A 20,027-nucleotide genomic window follows, 5' to 3' on the forward strand; every position below is an offset into this window, starting at 1 on the left:
TCTGGGCAACTCTGACCAAGCACCATAAAATACAACACATTTTCATTGTAGGATCCATGTTGTTTCAACGTTACAATTTAAAGCTCATGAGCACAACAAAGTCAGAAAATGACTTCTCTCTTCAGGAAATGGAGCCATCTGAGGAGCACCTGAATGCACCATGGGCCGTGGCGGAGGTCTGTGCCACTCTGGTATTTTAGATTAAATTGAGAAGCATCAACTAGTTTTCTTCTTCTCCTCTCCTTTTAAAAAGTGATTTCTGTACTTTAGTCATTTTGCTTTATGGACAAATCTTTCTCACCTGTATATCAACAGCCTTGTGAGGACCATAATAACACTCGTGACTAAAACCGAAGACCAGAACAGTATTTGAAAAAATTATCCAGCACAGACCAGATGTTCATCTTGTAATATATACACTTGCAAATATATCTGGTTAAAAATAAGACAATCTTATCTATATTTAAAATATTTCATCCTGTATCCCCATCCTTAGCTCTCTGCTAATATAGAAAACATGAATATGACCATAATGCAACAATACATGTTTCAGCTTGTGCCGATTCCATCCACGTCTCTTTCACTACAGCTTGCCTTTCAGACATCCCATGATGCTACGGAGCTGAGAACAGTCCCGATACGCCACAAGGCCACCATGGTTGGCCCAGCGGTCTGCTCCTTGACACTCTGTGCGAGGCTGGTGATAGGTCAGTTCTGTCTGGTGATCCGGTGCTCCAGAGCTGGACTGTAGACACTTAGTCAGGTCCACCATGCCTCCTCCAAGGGCTCGGAGCAGAGCGTGAGGAGCGCAAGAGTCCCACTTGAAGGTGCTTCCCTCTGAGAGGACGTAAACGTCAGCCAGGCCCTGAATGACACACAGGATCTTGTAGCCGGCCCCAGAAGCGTATATCAGCTTGTTAGGTTCGCACAGCGAGGTAAGGGCCTCCTTCACCACCTGCTTCTCACTGGAGCTCAGCACCGCAGAAAGTTTCCCTACAGGTCCATCTTTTGGCCGGGACACTGAGCAGACATTGATGTCGCCACAGGACACCCCCCAGAAATGCTTCCCCCTCCAGCTGTGAATGCAAATAAGTAGCGTTATAGTAGAGTTAACTAAATGTTATCAGGTCTGCCATCTGGAGCCAAGCAGGTAGTGTACTCACATTTATCATAGCTGCTTTAAGGTTAAAATGTGGTCACGCAATCAGTTTCATAACATCTTGTTTACATAGTTGTTCACAAGATTAAGATTCATCAGTTGGTGAGTCACCTCGACATCTAAACACTCCCCACAGTTTTCTGAATAATCAAATATTTAGTCAAATTATCTGGTCAGACTCGAACTGGAAAAATGCACTCCTAATATGAGTACTGGCCTTGTGCTTTGATAATAAAGAGATAAGGACAGAGAAATTGAAGGGTACATATAGTACAGATAAACAAAAGAGTCGTAGGTTGTTTGCCTTTTCAGTCATGCACCTCTTTCAGCAGATGTGATTAAAAATGTTCATGTCTGAATAAAATCCTGAACCACTTTTATCTGACAGTCATGACAGCAATCCAACTCGGACTAACATATCCTCTACACTTCAACTGAATTGAATGCCGTCATATTAACGTCATATTGTCAGCAGTAGCTCAAGGTGAAACCCATAAAGTGTAAAAAATATCTGTCATTACCTTTATTAGGTACACCTGTATAATCTAATGCAATCCAACAAACTTTTCTGTTTTAAGGTCACTTTTTGATGCCTTTATTGTTACAATGTAATCAGCCATAGAGGTCATGTTTTTTGTCAGTTTTTATTGAAACTTAGAAGATACAGCATGGGCCAAGAAAGAACCCATTCGATTTTGGAGTGGGTCTAAATCACAGGGCAGATGCACAAATTATTTTTCACTGCTTTTTAACAATGGAAGATAGGGCATCTGGGCTGCATTCATATGTTGTCAGAATAATCTGAAAAATTTGTTTAATTCACATAAACGCCCAATCAAGTCGAAACAACAACTCAGAAGCTGGAAACATCTATCAATGTTGTTTAAATGCTCTGAGCAATGAAATATACTATTGTTTTAATAGTTTCCATGTTGTTTTTACATTAGGACTTAAAGTTCATGAATACACTGAGTCCGAAGAGCGACTTCACCATCACTAACTACAGTCATGGAAAAAATGATAAGACCACCTTTTTTCTTCAATTTCTTGTTCATTTTAATTCCTGGTACAACTAAAGGTACATTTGTTTGGACAAATGTAATGATAACAACAAAAATATCTCATAGGAGTTTAATTTAAAAGCTGATATCCAGACATTTTCCATAATTTTCTTGATAAAAACCAAAATCATTATCAAGAAAACCATGGAAAATGGCTAGATATCAGCTTTTAAATTAAACTCCTATGAGATATTTTTGTTGTTATCGTTACATTTGCCCCAACAAATGTACTTTCAGTTGCACCAGGCATTAAAATGAACAATAAATTGAAGAAAACAATGGTGGTCTAATAATTTATGAGCTCAGCAATAAACGGTTGAAGAAGACACTTTTGCAACTTACCGTCCACCTGCTGGATCTTTGTAGTTGAACGGCTGGTTGATGACGCCCATGACGGGCTCACCTGTGCTCCGGAGATAGACCCCGATCAGGACCAGAGCACAGTGCAGACCTGAAGGAGACAGGTGGCCCTCCTCCAGCACCTCCTCTTTGCCCTCGATGTACTGGCTGGTGGCATCTTAAAGAGAAGCAGACAAACAGTTCTTACTGAGATTCAACTCTCTGCTGTGTTTTTATTTTTTTAGGTAGACAGGAAAGCAGCTTCACCTATGGGGTCAATCCAGATGCCGAGCTCAGAGGGGCTGAGGGGCACCGTCAGGCCGTCTGTGTTGGCGTCGATGGTCGTTGGGTCTTGGTGGATTGCTTTCGCCAGCAGAGACGCTGCTGTGTCATCACCGTCCAGCACCGTGGCCAGCAGCGTCGCGGTCTCCGCCTCTGTACCGCACACGGTGACCGTCACACTCTCTCCTGGTGACACAGAGTCAGCGAGGCCTCATTTGATTATGGATTACTTCAAATATTTACACAGCGCAACATGCTGTGAGATTAAATATTTGGACAGTGACACATTAATGTGTTAGCTTTATTTAGAAATTATTTCAGATGACAGATGTTTCCGTCACTGTGAGACTCAAGAGCAGATCATTAAGTCAAGTGTATTTTTAGTCCTTCTAGTGTTTAGTTTACCCAAATGAAGATTGAGTGATTATTATCACACAGCCTTTTTTAATCTTATTTCATATTTATAACAGATAAAAAAAAGCTTCTATTTTCCCCCAGCCAATAATAATCACCAGGTTTTTTTGAGTGGATATCAGGTTCTCTGTTTCAGTTAATCACTCTGAGCACAACATGACCAGAAACAATACCTGACCCTATTTTTACTGTGTAACACTTAATTTAATTCAGATAGATAGATAGATAGATAGATAGATAGATAGATAGATAGATAGATAGATAGATAGATAGATAGATAGATAGATAGATATACTTTATTTATCCCAAGCTGGGAAATTACAGTGTAGCAGCAGCATTACACACAGAGACAATAACAACACAATTAAGTAAAAAGAACAACCTAGGCATACTTCAAGCAATAAAATATAAAAATACAATAAAATATAAAGTGTCTAAAGAAGGAGTAGAATAGTATCTATATATATAATATTTTATATATATATATATATATATATATATATTAATATATTATATATATAATATTATATATAATATCTAACCATGACCATTAGCGAGAGCTTAAACAAAAAGTTGTTTTATTAAACAATACTGCCAAAAATTATCTGGATCCTGCCACTAAAAATTAAGAGTGGCTGATTTTCTTTGTATTATGTGATAGTAAAGTAAATATCTTTGGGTTTCATCCCCAATATCCCCTAATTCAAGAATAGGTAATACTACAGGACCGGCCTCTGTTGAGGTTGTTGACAGTATTTTCATGTTGCAAATTCTCAAATAAGTTTGCAACCAATCAAAGACCAAGGGTCACCTTACGTGCAGGAGACGTACCCATTTGCATGCTTCGCTGCATCACAGATATAAAAGGACACATAGCTATGGCAAACTTGGGAGTACAGTGGGTGGTTTGAATTAAATTAGAACTGGACCAGTTGTTTTTGTCCAGTGTGACTACTGTGTCCAAATGAACGGCACCACTGGGGAAATGTAACCTGGCTTCAATTCAACCAAACTAAACAAGGCAAGTGTGAAAATGTCCTTATAGTTGATTGAGTGCTTAAACTGCAAATCTGAATGTCAGCCTTTGCCGAAAACTGCTGCAGGAGCAAAAGGATTCTCTGCTAGGTTAATAAAATCCCCATACATAGGCTGTATACAAAGATAGATGTACATGTCTCACAAACTAAAAAAAAAACATCAAATACATCAATCCAATCAAATCACCAATGATTGTTGTTTTAATTAGTTATCTGATGCAATGAACAAGGGGCGTAAAGCTGTAATTGGCTTGTGATTGGTCGGAGGGGTGTTTGGGATACGACAGCTCAGTACCGCGCAGCCTGTTTTTGGGATATTTTGGCTTCACATGTGTACAGATAAAGGAAGCGGAGACCTGTCATCTGTCTTTATATATACAGTCTATATACTGACTATATACAGTCTACAGTTTGTTCCATCCATGCATGACCCTAACTTAACACATGCTTCGGGATATGGACTTGATGTCTATAAACAGCTATGGAACGGAGATTTTACTTGAATATAATCTGTCTAAACACAACAGTGATTTGGGCAAAGACTGCTTTAACCCTTAAGTCATTCACATGAAAGTAAATAAGAGAGAACATGAACATGTAGTGTGTTAAGTGCAATAAAAAAGTCATTACCAAGCCCATTTTCAAACTTGTTGGACTCCTCTCCATGAATGAAACCAACCATCTCAGGAAACTAAACAAAAAACAAGACAGGACATGATTACAATGCAACTAAAGTTAATTTGGATGGTTCATACTTCAGTCCAGACTTCTCCTACCTGAGCACCAACATCATGTCGGATCACCTCCTGGATCACCACGTCGGCAAGCGTCTTGAAGTCCTGGACGAACTTCTTGTTCTTGTCATCTCCGGTCTTCTCTTGTACGAGGAGCTGAAAGAGGGGAGCCTCCTGCCTGCAGACCCGAGCCACGTTAGCTGCTTTCTCAGCCACCCGGAGCAGCAGCCTCAGCAGTTCAGCCATGCCTGAACAGAAAGGAAAGAGCAGAGGGTTTAGTAAACGTACAAACGGAAACTGTGTGTGTCTGTGTGTGTGTGTGTGTGTGTGAGAGAGAGAGAGCAAAAGGGAGAAAAAAAAGACGAGGCGGGTCACATTTGCACATACTGAGCTAATTATAGCCTAAAAATGAAAACAGGGCATCTCTGAAAAAAGACAAATGTGTGAGGGAGGAAAGTGGCTTCAGGTCTTTGCATGTGACTCAACACTGTATCTCCGCACAACAGATATGCAGCTCACAACCTTCTACATAAATACTTCAGTAGTGCAATTTCAGAATAATTGTAATATTATAAATATAAATAAAACAAAAGCACACACAATCTTATAGTAAAATACCATGAGGAAAAAAACTAAACTAAAAAGCACAGCAGGTTGTGCAGTAAGTGACTAATGAGTGTTACTGACAAACTCTTGAGTTTTAAGCTGCAATTATATTCATTATTGATTATTTTCTTGATATTGATCAATTAATTTGGTCTTTAAAATGTCAGAAATCAGTAAAAAAATGTCCATTCAAGTTTCATTCAAGTCCAAGGGGATGACTTTAAATGTCTTGTTTTATAGTACAAAACTAAAACTAGAGCCTGGTGCAAAAAAGAAATGTAGATTGTTTTAACCATTCATTTTATTCAGTCTTTTTCAAATGGTCAGAAATTCATGTGTTGAATTGGTTGATAATGTAATGCATAGCATGAAAACTGTACAATAATAACTAATAGTGTATAATTTATTAAAGTTATTTGTTAAGAAGCAGCCTTCTGATTGCTTTGCATATTTTTTACTAAATTAATTAATTATATAGTATTCGGTGATATTTTTTTTGCTCCCTCTAAAATCGATATCGGTCGGTTTCCATCCACACCCATTCAGTTTTATTTGATACATAACAGAGTAAAACAGGAAATCTCCATAATTGGGAGGCTATAAACAGATTTTTTTGTTGTTGTAATTTTAGCATGAAAAATAAAACTGCTGAATCGATTAGTGTTATTTGTACTGTCAGAGGAAAATCAGTAGCTTCATGCTCTCTGTGGATGTGAAAAGGGCGTCCATTAAAACTAAATAAGCTGCACCAACTTTACTCCGGTCAGCTCACTGCTCTTGACATCCCGATGAACAGGTTTGCTAGGGTTTAGCTTAGCATGTATGATGTCAGATAATGTAGCATAGGAATGTAAAACACCAGAGGACAAAAAAGCTCTGTGAAATTATTCAAACCTTACCAAAACCCGGGTTTCACACCGCTTATTTTCCTCTCGTGTGTCGCTCTCGGTAGATGTGTTTTTCCTGTCCGCACTACAGTCACCAAACGCGGATAATTTGGTGTGACAGGTCTGCGAGAGGACGTGCAGTTTCAGTAAAACACTAGTGTTAAAGCGCCTAATTAACACTGAGGTCTGTCCGCTCTGGTTTCTTTACGTCAGTGCGAGTTTCCTCTCGAAGGAAGGACGGGCGGTCCTCACGTCAAGGCCGACAGCCACAAGGTAGAGACGGACACGTCACCCGAAGAGCACGGCGAGTAGCACAAGGCGTGGCCAACAGGAAATGTAGCCGCGCCCGCGCACTATTACTTTGAAAAACCTTTATTAAACGTTTTTAATATAACAAACGGAAATTATCATAGTAAACAAACCTAAAATGAACCCAAACGGATACTAAACTAACAAAAGAAAAGGGGAAATAATGTTGGAGTTATAATAAACGAGTCAGATAGTCTAGGGCAGGGATGGGCAATTGGAGGCCCGGGGGCCGCATATGGTCTCACTTGAAGTGGCCCTCAGTACAACTACATTTGAGCATGAAATCTTAAAAGTTCAGTATAAAAATGCACAAAATTACTTCTTGCAATTAATGTTTGTCTGCTGTTCTTGCACTGAAAAAAAATCACAGTAAGTGGTTATTTTGTATTTGCTTCAAACCTTTTGTATTCCTATTTATACTGTTATACATGCATTTGAGCATGAAATATGTTAAATTACTGCACTGTAAACATATTTAAATTTGCAGTTTCATCATATCTGGTTAAGTGCACTGTCCTATATGTGGCCCTGTGGTAGTGTCGATGAAAAATTGTGGCCCCCTCCAGCATTTAAGTTGCCCATCCCTGGCCTAGGGCATTTATCTTTTTGAATATTTTTTTTTAAGTATTGGAAGATTTTCAAGTAATTTTTAAATGTCACAAAAACTTGGAGCAACTACATATGGCATGTAAATATAAAAAGATCAGAAATGTTCCACATGATTATTTTGCATAAAAATACTTAATTCAACAATATTATATTTTGCATTCAAATACAAATTCAAGCTTTCAAGGTATGAAATTGTAAGGGGATTTTAGGTGGTTAAGTGGGACAGTTTAGCAAATCTCACATTGCTTTTTGCACTTTGTAAATGCTGTTCTTAAAAGTGCTATAAAAAAGGTTATTATTATTATTATTATTATTATTATTGTTATTATTATTATTATTATAGATGTTTGTATGTAATAATAAACAATTCAGAGAGTCTAGGCACTCCAGTTTTTTAAAGGTTTTTTAAATACCACAATACTTGGAGCAACCTTAAAAAAATAAAAATGTATGTATATAAGATCATAATATTAATCAAATAGTCTTACAGAAAGATCCAGTGTATTTGTTTTTCATAAAAACAGATAACTGAACAATATGATACCAGCTTTCCAGTGCATTGCCTATATAGGTAAAGTGAGATTTTTTTTTTATATATAAACACATTTCATGCATGTGACCAAACTTTGCAGAACTTTTTATACAGATATTTATCTTTAGTCAAATTTTCTTCTACACATTTATTAAGATGACTAATTGTATTCAGTATTTGAATACACTGACACTGACTGCAGTGAATCAAGAGCCAACACACAGCAGTGAGATTGAAACATACAGGGAACTTTACAAAGGAAATACATAAGTACAAACTTGTTTTATAGGGTCCGACCTCAATAATACATCTTTGGACAGGAACTTTTCTTCATTAGTCCTTGCACTCTAAAACCTCACACTCTTGACTCTTGAGTAGTTTCTGTGGCTCTGGATGTAATATTGTTATCACAAACTAGAAGGGTGGTGCCTTATTGTCTGGAAATACATTCTGTACATTTCCAAACCATATTTACTTCAGACAAAATGTGCTTTGCTTTGCTTTTTGCTGTAAAATCCTGTCGACACATATTCAAAAGTTTATTTCTCAGGTTTACAAAAGCTAATATAGGCTTTGAAAGGCTTTTCAAACATTATATATTGTTTATTTTTGTCATATCTCTCAAATATTATTGAACTTTAATGGGCCCACAAGGTGCAGTGGAGGTTAAAGAAAATGCATCATGTAAAAACATTGTGTTCTATAGGAATCTGATTGTTTTCAGCCACATGTACAGTGATGGAAAAAAATATTAGACCACCCTTGTTTTCTTCCATTTCTTAAATGCCTGGTATTTGTTTGGACAAATATAATAACAACAAAAATAGTTCATAAGAGTATTTATTTAAGAGATATCAGCTCTTAAATTAAACTGCTATGAGCTATTTTTGTTGTTGTCATTATATGTGGCCAAACGAATGTACTTTTAGTTGAAACTGAAGAACACAGGGGTGGTCTAATAATTTTCTCCATGACTGTAGTTTACAGATCCCTATAACAACCAAAGCTGGTATTTCAAACAAACTGCATAAATCAACTGAATATTAGCTAAAATATATTTTTTAAAAAGCCAACAACAGTGGGGACCCTAACTGCAGTGGTGAGCACACCACAGGTGGTAGGTGCGAAACAGAAAACAGGACAAGTTATGCAGTTTATAAACTGGCTGACTCACAGAGAGAGCTTCAATGGAGAAATTTGATCACAGTGAAATAACACATTTGAAGAGTAAATGGTTTTCGGTTTAAGGCTCTGACCACTGATGTCCATTAGTCGTCCATTACATGGTGCACAGCTGACGAGCAGCCTCCGTGTGGTTGATCAATACAATTAAGGGTCCTCATCACACTGGGCGAGGCAGCAAACACACCACTGGACCAGCCGTCAGTCTCACTTCCACTAGAATCCTTAAAAGACTCAGGAGTTTCTTCACATGGCGGTAGGAAAGACTTACTTAACAATTGAAATTTTCATAGTTAACATAATATTACAAGTTCAGTGGAGGTATTTGAAGTATAAAAACATAGAGTCAAAGAATTTATATCAAAGCATCCTCGTGCTGGGGAAACAAATAACTGTGTAATGGGAATTGATTGTTCGCTGCAGGCCTCAAAGAAGAACATGTCAGACCTGGAAGACGCCATGGTCACTATCATCAAAGTTTTCCACAAATACTCGGGTCACAAGTGCAACCTGAAGAAAGCAGAGCTGAAAGAGCTCATCAACAATGAGATGGGGCATTTTATTATGGTGAGTCCTGCATGTAAAAGTGTGAAAATGATAATGTTTATAGATGTTTATAGATAAGATAATGTGCTCTTAATAGCCATGTATATTTGCTGTATACTTTGACCCTTTAATGTCCTCACTAAGAGAAAAAAAAAAGCAGTGAGAAATGGAAATGTTTTCTTCTTTTCTCTTCTCTGAGAAGTCAGAAATGAATCAAGCTGCAAGTAAATAACTATTATTTACATCCTAATGAAGAAACAATAATGTACTTTACTATTTTTTTTATTTAAAAACACTGAATTTGAAAATACATGGATAAGTGTAATAATCATATTTCTGCATTAAAAATATCATTTTGGTTAAAGAGCTTACAACATACTGCTGTATTAACCACTACAGAAACATACAAAATGATTTTGTTTATTACTTATGCTGTTAGTTTAGGACAGCTGTAGCACAAACCGGTAGTCTAATACATTTACACACACACACACACACACACACACACACACACACACACACACACACACACACACACACACACACACATATATATATATATATATATATATATATATATATATATATATATATTGTGACAGCAATTACATTAAAATGCCTGCAGCTGTTTCATTTTGATGAATTTTCCTGCAGAAAATCAGAGAGAATGATATTCTGGACGAGCTCTTCGAGGACCTTGACCAGAACAGAAACCTGGAGATCGACTTCAAAGAGTTCATCGCCCTCATCGCCATGGTTACTACGTCATGCCATGACCTCTTCACCCCAAGTTACCACAGTCATTAGTTAGCATGTCTGCTGGCAGAATTATTCAAGTTTGACTGAGTGGGGAGTGAGGCGTCTGAGAAGATTTTTGTTTAGCATTATAAAAGTTCTTTGCATAAAATAAAAATATAAACAAATGAAAAGAACACTTACATTTATTAGAAAGGTTTGCAGAGTAACTGAAACCAGACTCAACAGCTCCAGTCTGGTCTATGCAATTTTTGGCAAGAAAAGCATCATCAGCAACATTTTAGACCTGCAAACAGTGCTCCCTTGTGGAGAATCTGCAGCCTGCTAAATATAAAGGAATGAGTTCTTAGTTAACTAACACTCATACAATTTTGTTGACTAATCAATTAGTTGATTTAACTGACAGTGGTTTTGGGATGTATATTTACATTAACTTTACTCAATTACTGTGCTTAAGTACCACTTTGAGGTATTTGAACATTTCCATTTCATGTAACTTTATGCTTCTACTCCACTACATTCTAGAGGCAAATATTGTACTTTTTACTCCACTACATTTAGCTGCCAGCTTAAGTTACTTTTAGAAAAAGACTTGAAAATCATGATACATTTGAAATGAATATGCATTTCTATAAGTTAAACTAAATAACAGTATCTTAAGTTGTTACCCTACCATGACCAAATTAATAGACATAAATGCATAAAAAAATAATAATCCAACAATATATCTAGAAGCTATAAAACAATCTGAGTGGGACCATTCTGCATAACAAGTGCATTTATTGTTGATACTTTAAATACATGTTGATGATGATACTTTTAATTAAGTAAGTTTTGAATGCAGGGGTTTTATTTATTTACACAGTGTGGTATTAGAACTTTTACCTAAGTAAATGATCTGACTGACAGATCTGTAAAAGGGAGTTTCTCTATAAAGAATGTTGCAAACAAACCACTTGTTCTTTTGCACAAATGATTACTAGAGATGCATGTGCTCATGAGTTTTTGGGAAATAACTAATTCAGCATAAACCCCCCCCCCAAAAAAGCATTTTATATCTAAAAATAACACATTTCTCTTTTTTTCATATAAAACCAAGACATTTCACAGTCACGTTTATGATAAGGTATTTCCTATCCAAAGTTTCAGATAAGAATCATTTTCTCAGATTAGTTTCTATAAAATCCAGGATCTTCTTCCAGGAATGTTCCTGGGCAGCAGCGTGGGGTGCAGGGTGACCTCCCCACAGAGTGAACACTGCAGGAGAAACAAAACAGAGCAGCTTCACAGTTACTTTCCATAATAGTTACATATTCTATATTATAACAAGCAGCTTGACATTTTAAATGTTATGACTAAAACAATTTGGTTTATACAAATGGCAGCTCTGGGACTAGGGCTCACTTTTTGTTGGTTTGACGCTCCACAGGGACATTCTTGCAGTTGGTGTGTAAGGCGGTTCAATCAGGTGCCCGGCACCGGGGTATGACAGATAGGTCAGCAGCTGGGATTTACCTACAGCAGTCAGAGTCTCTTTAACCTGATGACAAACAAAACAACACCAATAGTGCCCATAAACAAGTGCATACAAGAACAAGTGCAATCTTAACTGAATAAATAGTTTCATTTACAGTTTAAGATACTTTTGTAGCTCAAGGCTGCTCAAATGTTTCACTTGTGAAATATTTCACTCTTAAAATAATACTTTTTGTAAAAGTCATTCACTCTGTGTTACTTTGAGTTCTTTAAGAAAATTTAAGTTTTTCATTCATGCTTCCACGGTGAACGAAGAATTGATTCAGTAAATGTTTGATAAAAGCAAAACTTTTCCATAACACCTGTTTATAAACTCTCACAGAACTGGTCATTTTGTCTGTGAGGTATTCAGAGTTTGCAGTCACTATTTATAAAGGACTACCTGACCCTCTGGAGTCCCCGATCACACCAGTGTGATCAAATCACGACTTCTTGAGTGGTCGCAAAAACTAGAAAATCACTATATAAGTGCAGTTGAAGAAAAAAACTAAAGTAAAATAAGACAGTTTACCAGGTCTGCGTTCTCCTTGCTTGAAGAGCTGAGGTCATCTTCACCCACTATGAGCATGATCGGACAGGAGAGGTCCTCTATCTGCACAAACACAACATGTTGCATCGTTTCTCTTATTGATACAAAATGTCTGTGCGTATATTCCTTTGATATTTTGTAATCATGAGCGTGTCATGGTGTGTTCATTGAGCTGTTGAGTCTTCACCTTTGCTTTGTTCTCAGGGGGAAGGTTTTTCAGTGAGGAGACGTCTCGGAAAATGACGTAGCCTTGATCATCATATGTCCAATATTTCTGGTTGCTAAAAAAAAACAAGTCAACAGGCATTTTTTACATCACTATTTGAATTCATAAAGGCCAGATTGCTGTAAATACTGGAAAAGCTATTTTTACTCTGGATGACTAGATCAAATGAAAATAATAAAGCCTTGCTACACCTGTAAGACTAAAACCAATACTACAGTCTATAGACCTAGGACCCAATAAGATCAGACAGATTTTTGCATTAATCCCACTGTGATATTTGGCAATAATATCCTACAGGTTGCATCTTTAATTACCATCTACCTATCAACGTGCTCAGTCCTGCCCTCCTCATCTGCAAGCGAGAAGGTACTTCCTACTGGGCCATTGATACAAATCAAACAGGAAGGCTGGAGGGAAGAACATGAATCAATAAATGTCAATGTAAACTTAGCAGACTTAAATAAATGACCTGCATATGATTGGCATAAAAGCCATATTGAACATTTAGCTATTGTAACACCTATTCATTCTAAACAAACATGTACAATGGGCTGTTTTGACTTACTTTGACACCAGTCTGAGTGGCCAATCGAAGAGTCAGGTAGACTCCAAAGGAGAGACCGATGATCCCAATTCTGTCGGCACAGACCCGACTATGATTTTGAAGTAGCTGGAATGCCGACTGTCCAAACAGACATATTGGATATTGTAAGGGTTGACAAAACAATGCATTATAATAATGACAGCTATTTTTTAAAGATGGAGACCTCGATTCTAATCCAATTTACTTTTTGTCAGTGAATATCTCACAAATAATCTGGTGTGGCAACCTCTGTGTTAACAGTGAAGCTAATGCTGAAGTGCCTTAAACCAGCACTGTTTCTATTGGCCACCAGGGGGAGACTCCACTGGTTGTAAAAAGAAGTCTTTAAGAAGTTTAAGAAGACTATGGGTCAACTTCTGACCTTACTTCTCACTTGATTTATCTCAGTCACTAGTTCCTTAAATACAGCAAGATGTTTATTTTTCATTATGTTCTGATGTGGACGGGAGGGGTGATTTTGGGTGCTGAGTACAAACATCAATAATATTTCTACAGAATCAAAGACTCCACCTTTAAGTGAGACATAAACATGATGCAGAAAGAAAGAAATTAAGGATAAGGTAAAGCGTGTTATCTTACTTTCAAATATGAATCACCAACATTCATTTGGTTTGGTGAGCCGGGCAAGTCTTTGTGCCTAAAGTAGGCAAGGGAGAAGCTGGCATAGCCCCTGGATGCAAACAGGGCGGCGCGGTACTCCACCAGCCCTCCACCCATTCCCCACATGTCCAACATGGCTGGAAATGGACCTGGGCCTGCAGGAAATCAGTCCAGTAGGTGATGTTAGGAGAACACAGTCTGTCCACCACAGTCTTAAAATTTGAAAGTGAATGCTTCAAGTGCTCACCAGGCGGTAAAAACAACGTCCCCACAACTCCATCCTGACGAATCTCTATTCTCTGAATGCCTGGTGCCATGTACCAGCGCTCACTAGTTACTGCAGCCAGCTCAGTGCTCTGCCTCTCACTGGGAGAAACGTGACCCTCCAGTAAGGACAAGTGCGTAACGTATGGAGTCGCTACATATTTTTTCCTCATCCTGTAACAAAGAGCACATTTTATCAAACACACATCAACCATTTTACATGTATTGCTCCTTTATGAACAGGGTTAATGTAGAGTTGTTACAATTGTATAAGACAAGACACAGTGCGCTTGTATTCATCACCTGCCTTAAACCTTTTCTTGAACCAGGAGCCGGCTGAAGTCCCCAGAACAGTCCCATCGGCTCACAGCCCAAATATGAACCCCCGACTGAATGATCCCTGGACACTGTTGAGGAGACAGAAAGACAGAGAGGAGGGGAGAAGATTACCAACTGCCTGTACAAATGTCTTACTAGTTGAAATATGCTTGATATGACATTTAAAAGTTGCATTCAAGATACACAGCTTCAGCTTTAATTTTGTATTGAGTTTGGCAGCACCGGTGGGAAAAAAAAGTGTTTCCATGAGCATCAGAAAAAAATATGACATTTAACTGCAGCAGGGGCTGACAGCCTGCTCAGTCCTGATGCCCCCCGTTCCTCAAGCAGATTATGACGGAGATATAGCTTTATTCAGCTTAATTGCTTTTAGTTTTGAGTGGTTTTGTTGAACTAGATGTGAACACTTATCTACCTGTAAAAACTACAAAAATGACTGGCTTATTGTAATAAACTCTGTTTTAATCTCAAAATGTGTACATAAGTTTGGACAAATATAATAACAACAACAACAAAAATAGCTCATAACAGTTTAATTTAAGAGCTGATATCTAGCCATTTTCCCTAGTTTTCTTGATTATAACCAAAATCATCATCAAGAAATTTTTGTTGTTATCATTATATTTGTCCAAACAAATCTACCTTTAGTTGTACCAGATATTAAAATGAACAAGAAATTGAAGAAAATATAGTAATATGAAACTCAATATTACTCACAGTTGAGCGTGCCATCTGTATTTGTGTTATAGTGGGCAAAAGACTCCCACAGGTCACCGTCATCACAGTGCATTTGTGCGCACACTGTGATGGGACTCTGTGGGGGCAGGAAACGCCCTTTAATGCTGATCTGTTCATCGATGAGGGCCCGGGCAGGAGAGGCTGTGAGCAGAGGGGCTAGTCTCAAGCTGCTCTTCCACCGAACGCCACCTGCAGGCAGAAGAAAAATACACTCAAATAATGTCAAAGAATTAGATTTTGTGTCTAGATAAAGATCCAACAGATATTAACATGGAGGAATTTTTATTTTTTTGCATGCATTTGACAGATGATTTTGCTCACTGCAATTTACGTACTTCCTCACAACCATTAAGAGCAAATTTTGGCTTCATTGTCTGACTTAAGGTGAGTTTGACATGTGGACAAGAGGAGCTGGAAGTCAAATCATTAACACAAGGATAAATATACAACCATGACCTGACGTGCAGTCACCCTCCTTTATTACACTAATGTGACTTTTATTACGTTTTTTATACCTATTATTATACATTATATATCCCTCTATTATATATCACTGCATCACATTATTATCATTATACATTATATATAACTATTTTCATTGTCTAGATTATTGTCCATTTGCCCTTACTTTAATGTTTAGCAGTTCTTTGAGCTATATCTCTTGCTCCATAAATAAATATTATTATTATTATTATTATATATTGAAGAGTGTGCATTTGTTCCTTTTCAAAGATCCCCTGTATAACAACTTAGTTGTTCTTTGGCCCATGGGCTTTCTTTTTACATCAAATTCTACAGATATACGTTTTTGAGTTGCACACTTTCAAACAATCAGAAACAGAAAAATGTTACAGAAAACATAATATCCTTGATGGACATGGCAGGAGTTCAGTTCTAGAGAAGTACTTCAGTCTTAATATTATTCCTAAAATTAGTGGATTTACCTGCTCAACGAAAAAAGAGCTCTTTAAAAACAACACAAAGAACAATATTCTTACCAAAAGCACGATGCAAACATGCCAGGGTCCTGTGGACACTGACGCATGTAATCATGTTCATTTCTGTGAGCTCTCCCTCTCATGTGAGCTCAGACCATTATGTTCCTGTCGCACCTACAGAGGAAAATGAGTCGAGGTTATACATAAAACACTTCAGGGCCATGCACTTTGTGAAATACATTTTTGCTTCCTGGTTAATGAAAGTACAGGGTTAAATATTAAGCAGCTGACCCACAGGTAACAAGTAAACGCTGCTGCCAAGGTTTGTCAGGCTGTGACGTAATCACCTACAGACCTTTGTTCTGCCCAATCCCTAAACTCAGTACTGTGTTAAGCTAACTCATGACTGACTAAGTCCTGAATAGAGTGGATAGATTCAGTAGTCTGCAGGTTTACACTATACTAGTACTATACACATTTTAGTCAGCTTTCAAGCAGCAATACAAAAAATGTATTGGTTAAAAAAATTAAAGTTTGCATTCAAATTGTATTTAAGTTAAAGTTTGAGTGTTAAAAGGTGCTTCCAATGATTTATTGTACAATAGACTAACATGTCTGCGTTTAAACATTTAAACATGCAGCTGATTGAGGAGCTCTGTTAAGCTATTTCATACTGTTGTAAAAACATGTGTAATGTGTTATAATCATATTTTACATATTGATGTTCAACTTTATAGTAACTAACTGAAAAAAGGAAAATATTACCTTCGAAAATGTATTCAACTAAGTATAAGCAGATATAAAATAAAAGTAATAAACTAAGAAACAAGTACATCAAAAATTTACTTTATCACAATACTCATTTTGCTGGCGTTGTCTCAAAAATGTCTTATTTTGAATAAAAGTTGTGTGCATATTACATATGACTGCAAATTATGATAATTTTAATTAAGCAAAAGTAAACTACAAATGACAAATATTTATTATAAAAAATATCATTCTTTCCTTTTTAAAAGTTGTTAATTGGAAAATTGGAAATACAACTGCAGGTTCCTGAAACTTGAAAGTTGTGTGCTGTTTTCTACATTATCATTTACTTTTCATGTTGAATAAAAAACTGGTTCTCTGTTGACTTGGTCTTACCCATTCAAAAAACATCTCGACATTAGTTTATTGCCTAAGTAATTACATGCAGATCAGCTAAACCAGTTATAATATGTCAAGCATATATACATTTCTATTTTATTTGCTTTTTTTAAATGTGTCCTGAGTTGATGAATCTTGACTTTCACCAATGAAGGGAAATGTGTGATGCATTAGATCAGCCAACAATTCTCTGTCGCTCATTTTCATATTAATTAATTTGACCTTTTAGCCATATCATTACATAAGTATAAATTTGATTTATAAAAGATAAAAAGAGGACAATGTTGCTTTGCTTACATTGCTCGCCTGTTGACATTGATAAGATGTAGTAGTAGAATGTGCAAGGTGAATATGTACATATATATATATATATATATATATATATATATATATATATATATATATATATATTAGAGGTAGACCGATATATCAACCGGCCAATATATTGGGCCGATATTTGCATTTTTTACTTGTATCGGCATCGGCCGATGCGTGCGTTCGCCAAACAATTAGTGCATTTTACTGAGCCAACAACAGGCAAGGCTCGGTGCAACATCTGCCATTTGCTGGTGAGCATGGGTGCTGATACCGGAAAAAAGAAAAACACATCAAATATGTTGACTCATCTGAGGCGCCACTACCTGGAGGCCTATAACAACATACACATTGTTTGCTATCCAACTGTTCATATGTTTTGTTTGTTTTGTTAATAAATGTTTCTTTTTTGTTTAAATTGAGACTTGTGTAACATTTGTTATCATTGTGTCATTTTTATCATGTAAATGGAGGGAGAAAAGGCAATATCTGCTTCAAGGATCGGCCCAAAAAATTGGCAGCACATATCAGGGATCGGTTAAGACGGATGTCAAAATAATCGGTATCGGCATCGGCCTTAAAAAACCTGTATCGGTCCACCACTAATACAATACTAATCACATGTTCTCCACAAAACAAATATCCCCAAAACAAAATGCCTTAGGTGTCACACAATAATGACAAGGTTATTACATTTCACTGGCCTTTTTGACAGTAGAGCTCACAAGTTGTGAAAAAAGTCAATTTACTGATCATATTACATATGACTGCAAATTATGATAATTTTAACAAAGCAAAAGTAAATAGAAATGACAAATATTTATAATAAAAATATCATTTTTTCCTTTAAAAAAAATTGTTAATCGTCAAAACTACATACAAGGAGTTATCATACAATCATTATGATCCCATTACTTAATAAACAGTTGCCCTCTTGTCAGATGTCAATTAACGCATTCACATGTCCATTCCAAAATACCTGTACAGACCAGTACTGTACTTTTAATAGTTTTAGCTGAAAGTGGGAGCATTATAATTTCCTCAAGACAATATCAAATGTATTTGGATTTTCAACAAACTTCAACAATAACAACAATCTACTGAACATGCCAGCAAACCTCTTAAAGAACTTAAGGAAACGTTTTAATTAAATCTAATATTTCATATTTTTTAATACTGGGCATAATGTCTATGTGATTCTCTACAAGACTTATGATAGAAATGGTTAATTGCTGTGTTAACATAGTTTAATATGTGATAATAAGGGACTTTCTAATGCATTGCAAAGACGATGGATGTGAGTTTCTAAAAAAAACCAAAACCCATCATATATAGGACATATTGTACATAATATGCATACATATTTCAGGACGCCTACAGACACTTTATTACACATCGTGACGTCTTCGGAGGTTGCACATTTTAATCAAGACATGTTTCACACGTTTACATGTGCAATATAATACTGAATCTTATCAAACGACGGCCTACTGCTTATCCAGTCAGAAACTTATACACGCGCACTTTAAGTTTTTACACACACACGCACACACACAACCGTTTTGACGCAATCTGACACAGAGTTGAACTCTCTTTCGTCTCTCACTGCACAATAAACCAAATCGAGTAGTGCATATGAATTGATCTTACCCCTATAAGCCGCCCACATAGATCAGTTTCTTATGAAGTAGTAACTTCAGAGTGTCAGGAAAAGGGTTTAAAGGGGGCGTGTTTAACGTCCTCCTGCTCTGGATGACGTTAACGTCCCACGCTGTTATGTTTTTCATCATAAGCCTGATGTTAATAAAAATATTTTACTCTAAACAGCCACAAACCCAAATGTCATGTGAAAGAGGAAAAGAGACAAGAGAGAAGGAAAAGAGATCAAGATTAAATCCTTTAACCTTTTCACACTTTATTAAGACGACACACAACCCAATACCAGGAAAGATTTATTGTTAAATTGGCAAATTTAATCTTTAAACATTTGTTTCCCAACTCTATTGCATTATTTTTTTCCAAGAGAAACTTCAATAAATCGATCATAAAATCATTTGCAAGCAACATATTGTTAGAATATTATAGAGCTGCAAATATGAATAAATAAAAGAAAGAGGTGGCGATGCTTCTAGGGTTAATGGGGTATTTTTTTATTAATTGATATATTTTTTATCAGATGTCATTGCAATTTATTACCTTATTAAATACTATGTTCTATATGTAGAGCCTAAATTATAAAATAAATGTGCAGGTTAATTTAAAAATAACTTCCTTCCTCTTAGGTATATCCTCATAACTTATAAGCTTATTATTGCTTTTCTTTATTTTTCTTTTCTTTA

At 36.6% G+C, this 20,027-nt stretch overlaps 3 protein-coding genes across 5 annotated transcripts; 1 reads left to right on the plus strand and 2 right to left on the minus strand.

Moving 5' to 3' along the window:
- Positions 1-243: 243 nt before the first annotated feature.
- Positions 244-6,865, minus strand: inpp1 (inositol polyphosphate-1-phosphatase). The gene is made up of 6 exons (XM_059328353.1): positions 6,532-6,865; positions 5,069-5,274; positions 4,923-4,983; positions 2,827-3,027; positions 2,563-2,737; positions 244-1,076 (listed from the first exon to the last, which is right to left on the minus strand). Exons 2-6 carry the CDS (start codon positions 5,270-5,272, stop codon positions 584-586), a joined length of 1,134 nt encoding a protein of 377 aa, XP_059184336.1. The 5' UTR covers positions 5,273-5,274; positions 6,532-6,865; the 3' UTR covers positions 244-583.
- A 139-nt stretch (positions 6,866-7,004) lies between these two features.
- Positions 7,005-10,505, plus strand: LOC131963339 (protein S100-B-like). Of its 2 annotated transcripts, XM_059328355.1 has the most exons (3): positions 7,005-7,197; positions 9,575-9,718; positions 10,352-10,505. In XM_059328355.1, the coding sequence occupies exons 2-3, from the start codon at positions 9,590-9,592 to the stop codon at positions 10,502-10,504; spliced, it is 282 nt and encodes a 93-aa protein (XP_059184338.1). In that variant the 5' UTR covers positions 7,005-7,197; positions 9,575-9,589; the 3' UTR covers position 10,505. The 2 variants fall into 2 exon arrangements, with proteins under 2 accessions (XP_059184338.1, XP_059184337.1); XM_059328354.1 differs by lacking the exon at positions 7,005-7,197 and having other exon boundaries at positions 9,362-9,718.
- On the minus strand, positions 10,303-19,404 carry LOC131963297 (bile acid-CoA:amino acid N-acyltransferase-like). Of its 2 annotated transcripts, XM_059328352.1 has the most exons (12): positions 19,339-19,404; positions 16,288-16,401; positions 15,269-15,478; positions 14,520-14,619; positions 14,196-14,386; positions 13,928-14,103; positions 13,310-13,426; positions 13,066-13,151; positions 12,706-12,799; positions 12,501-12,581; positions 11,858-11,993; positions 10,303-11,710 (listed from the first exon to the last, which is right to left on the minus strand). In XM_059328352.1, the coding sequence occupies exons 2-12, from the start codon at positions 16,346-16,348 to the stop codon at positions 11,610-11,612; spliced, it is 1,353 nt and encodes a 450-aa protein (XP_059184335.1). In that variant the 5' UTR covers positions 16,349-16,401; positions 19,339-19,404; the 3' UTR covers positions 10,303-11,609. The 2 variants fall into 2 exon arrangements, with proteins under 2 accessions (XP_059184335.1, XP_059184334.1); XM_059328351.1 differs by lacking the exon at positions 19,339-19,404 and having other exon boundaries at positions 16,288-16,452.
- Positions 19,405-20,027: the final 623 nt, after the last annotated feature.

The sequence above is a fragment of the Centropristis striata genome, chromosome 3 (assembly GCF_030273125.1).
Source record: "Centropristis striata isolate RG_2023a ecotype Rhode Island chromosome 3, C.striata_1.0, whole genome shotgun sequence".
Lineage (NCBI taxonomy): Eukaryota > Metazoa > Chordata > Actinopteri > Perciformes > Serranidae > Centropristis > Centropristis striata.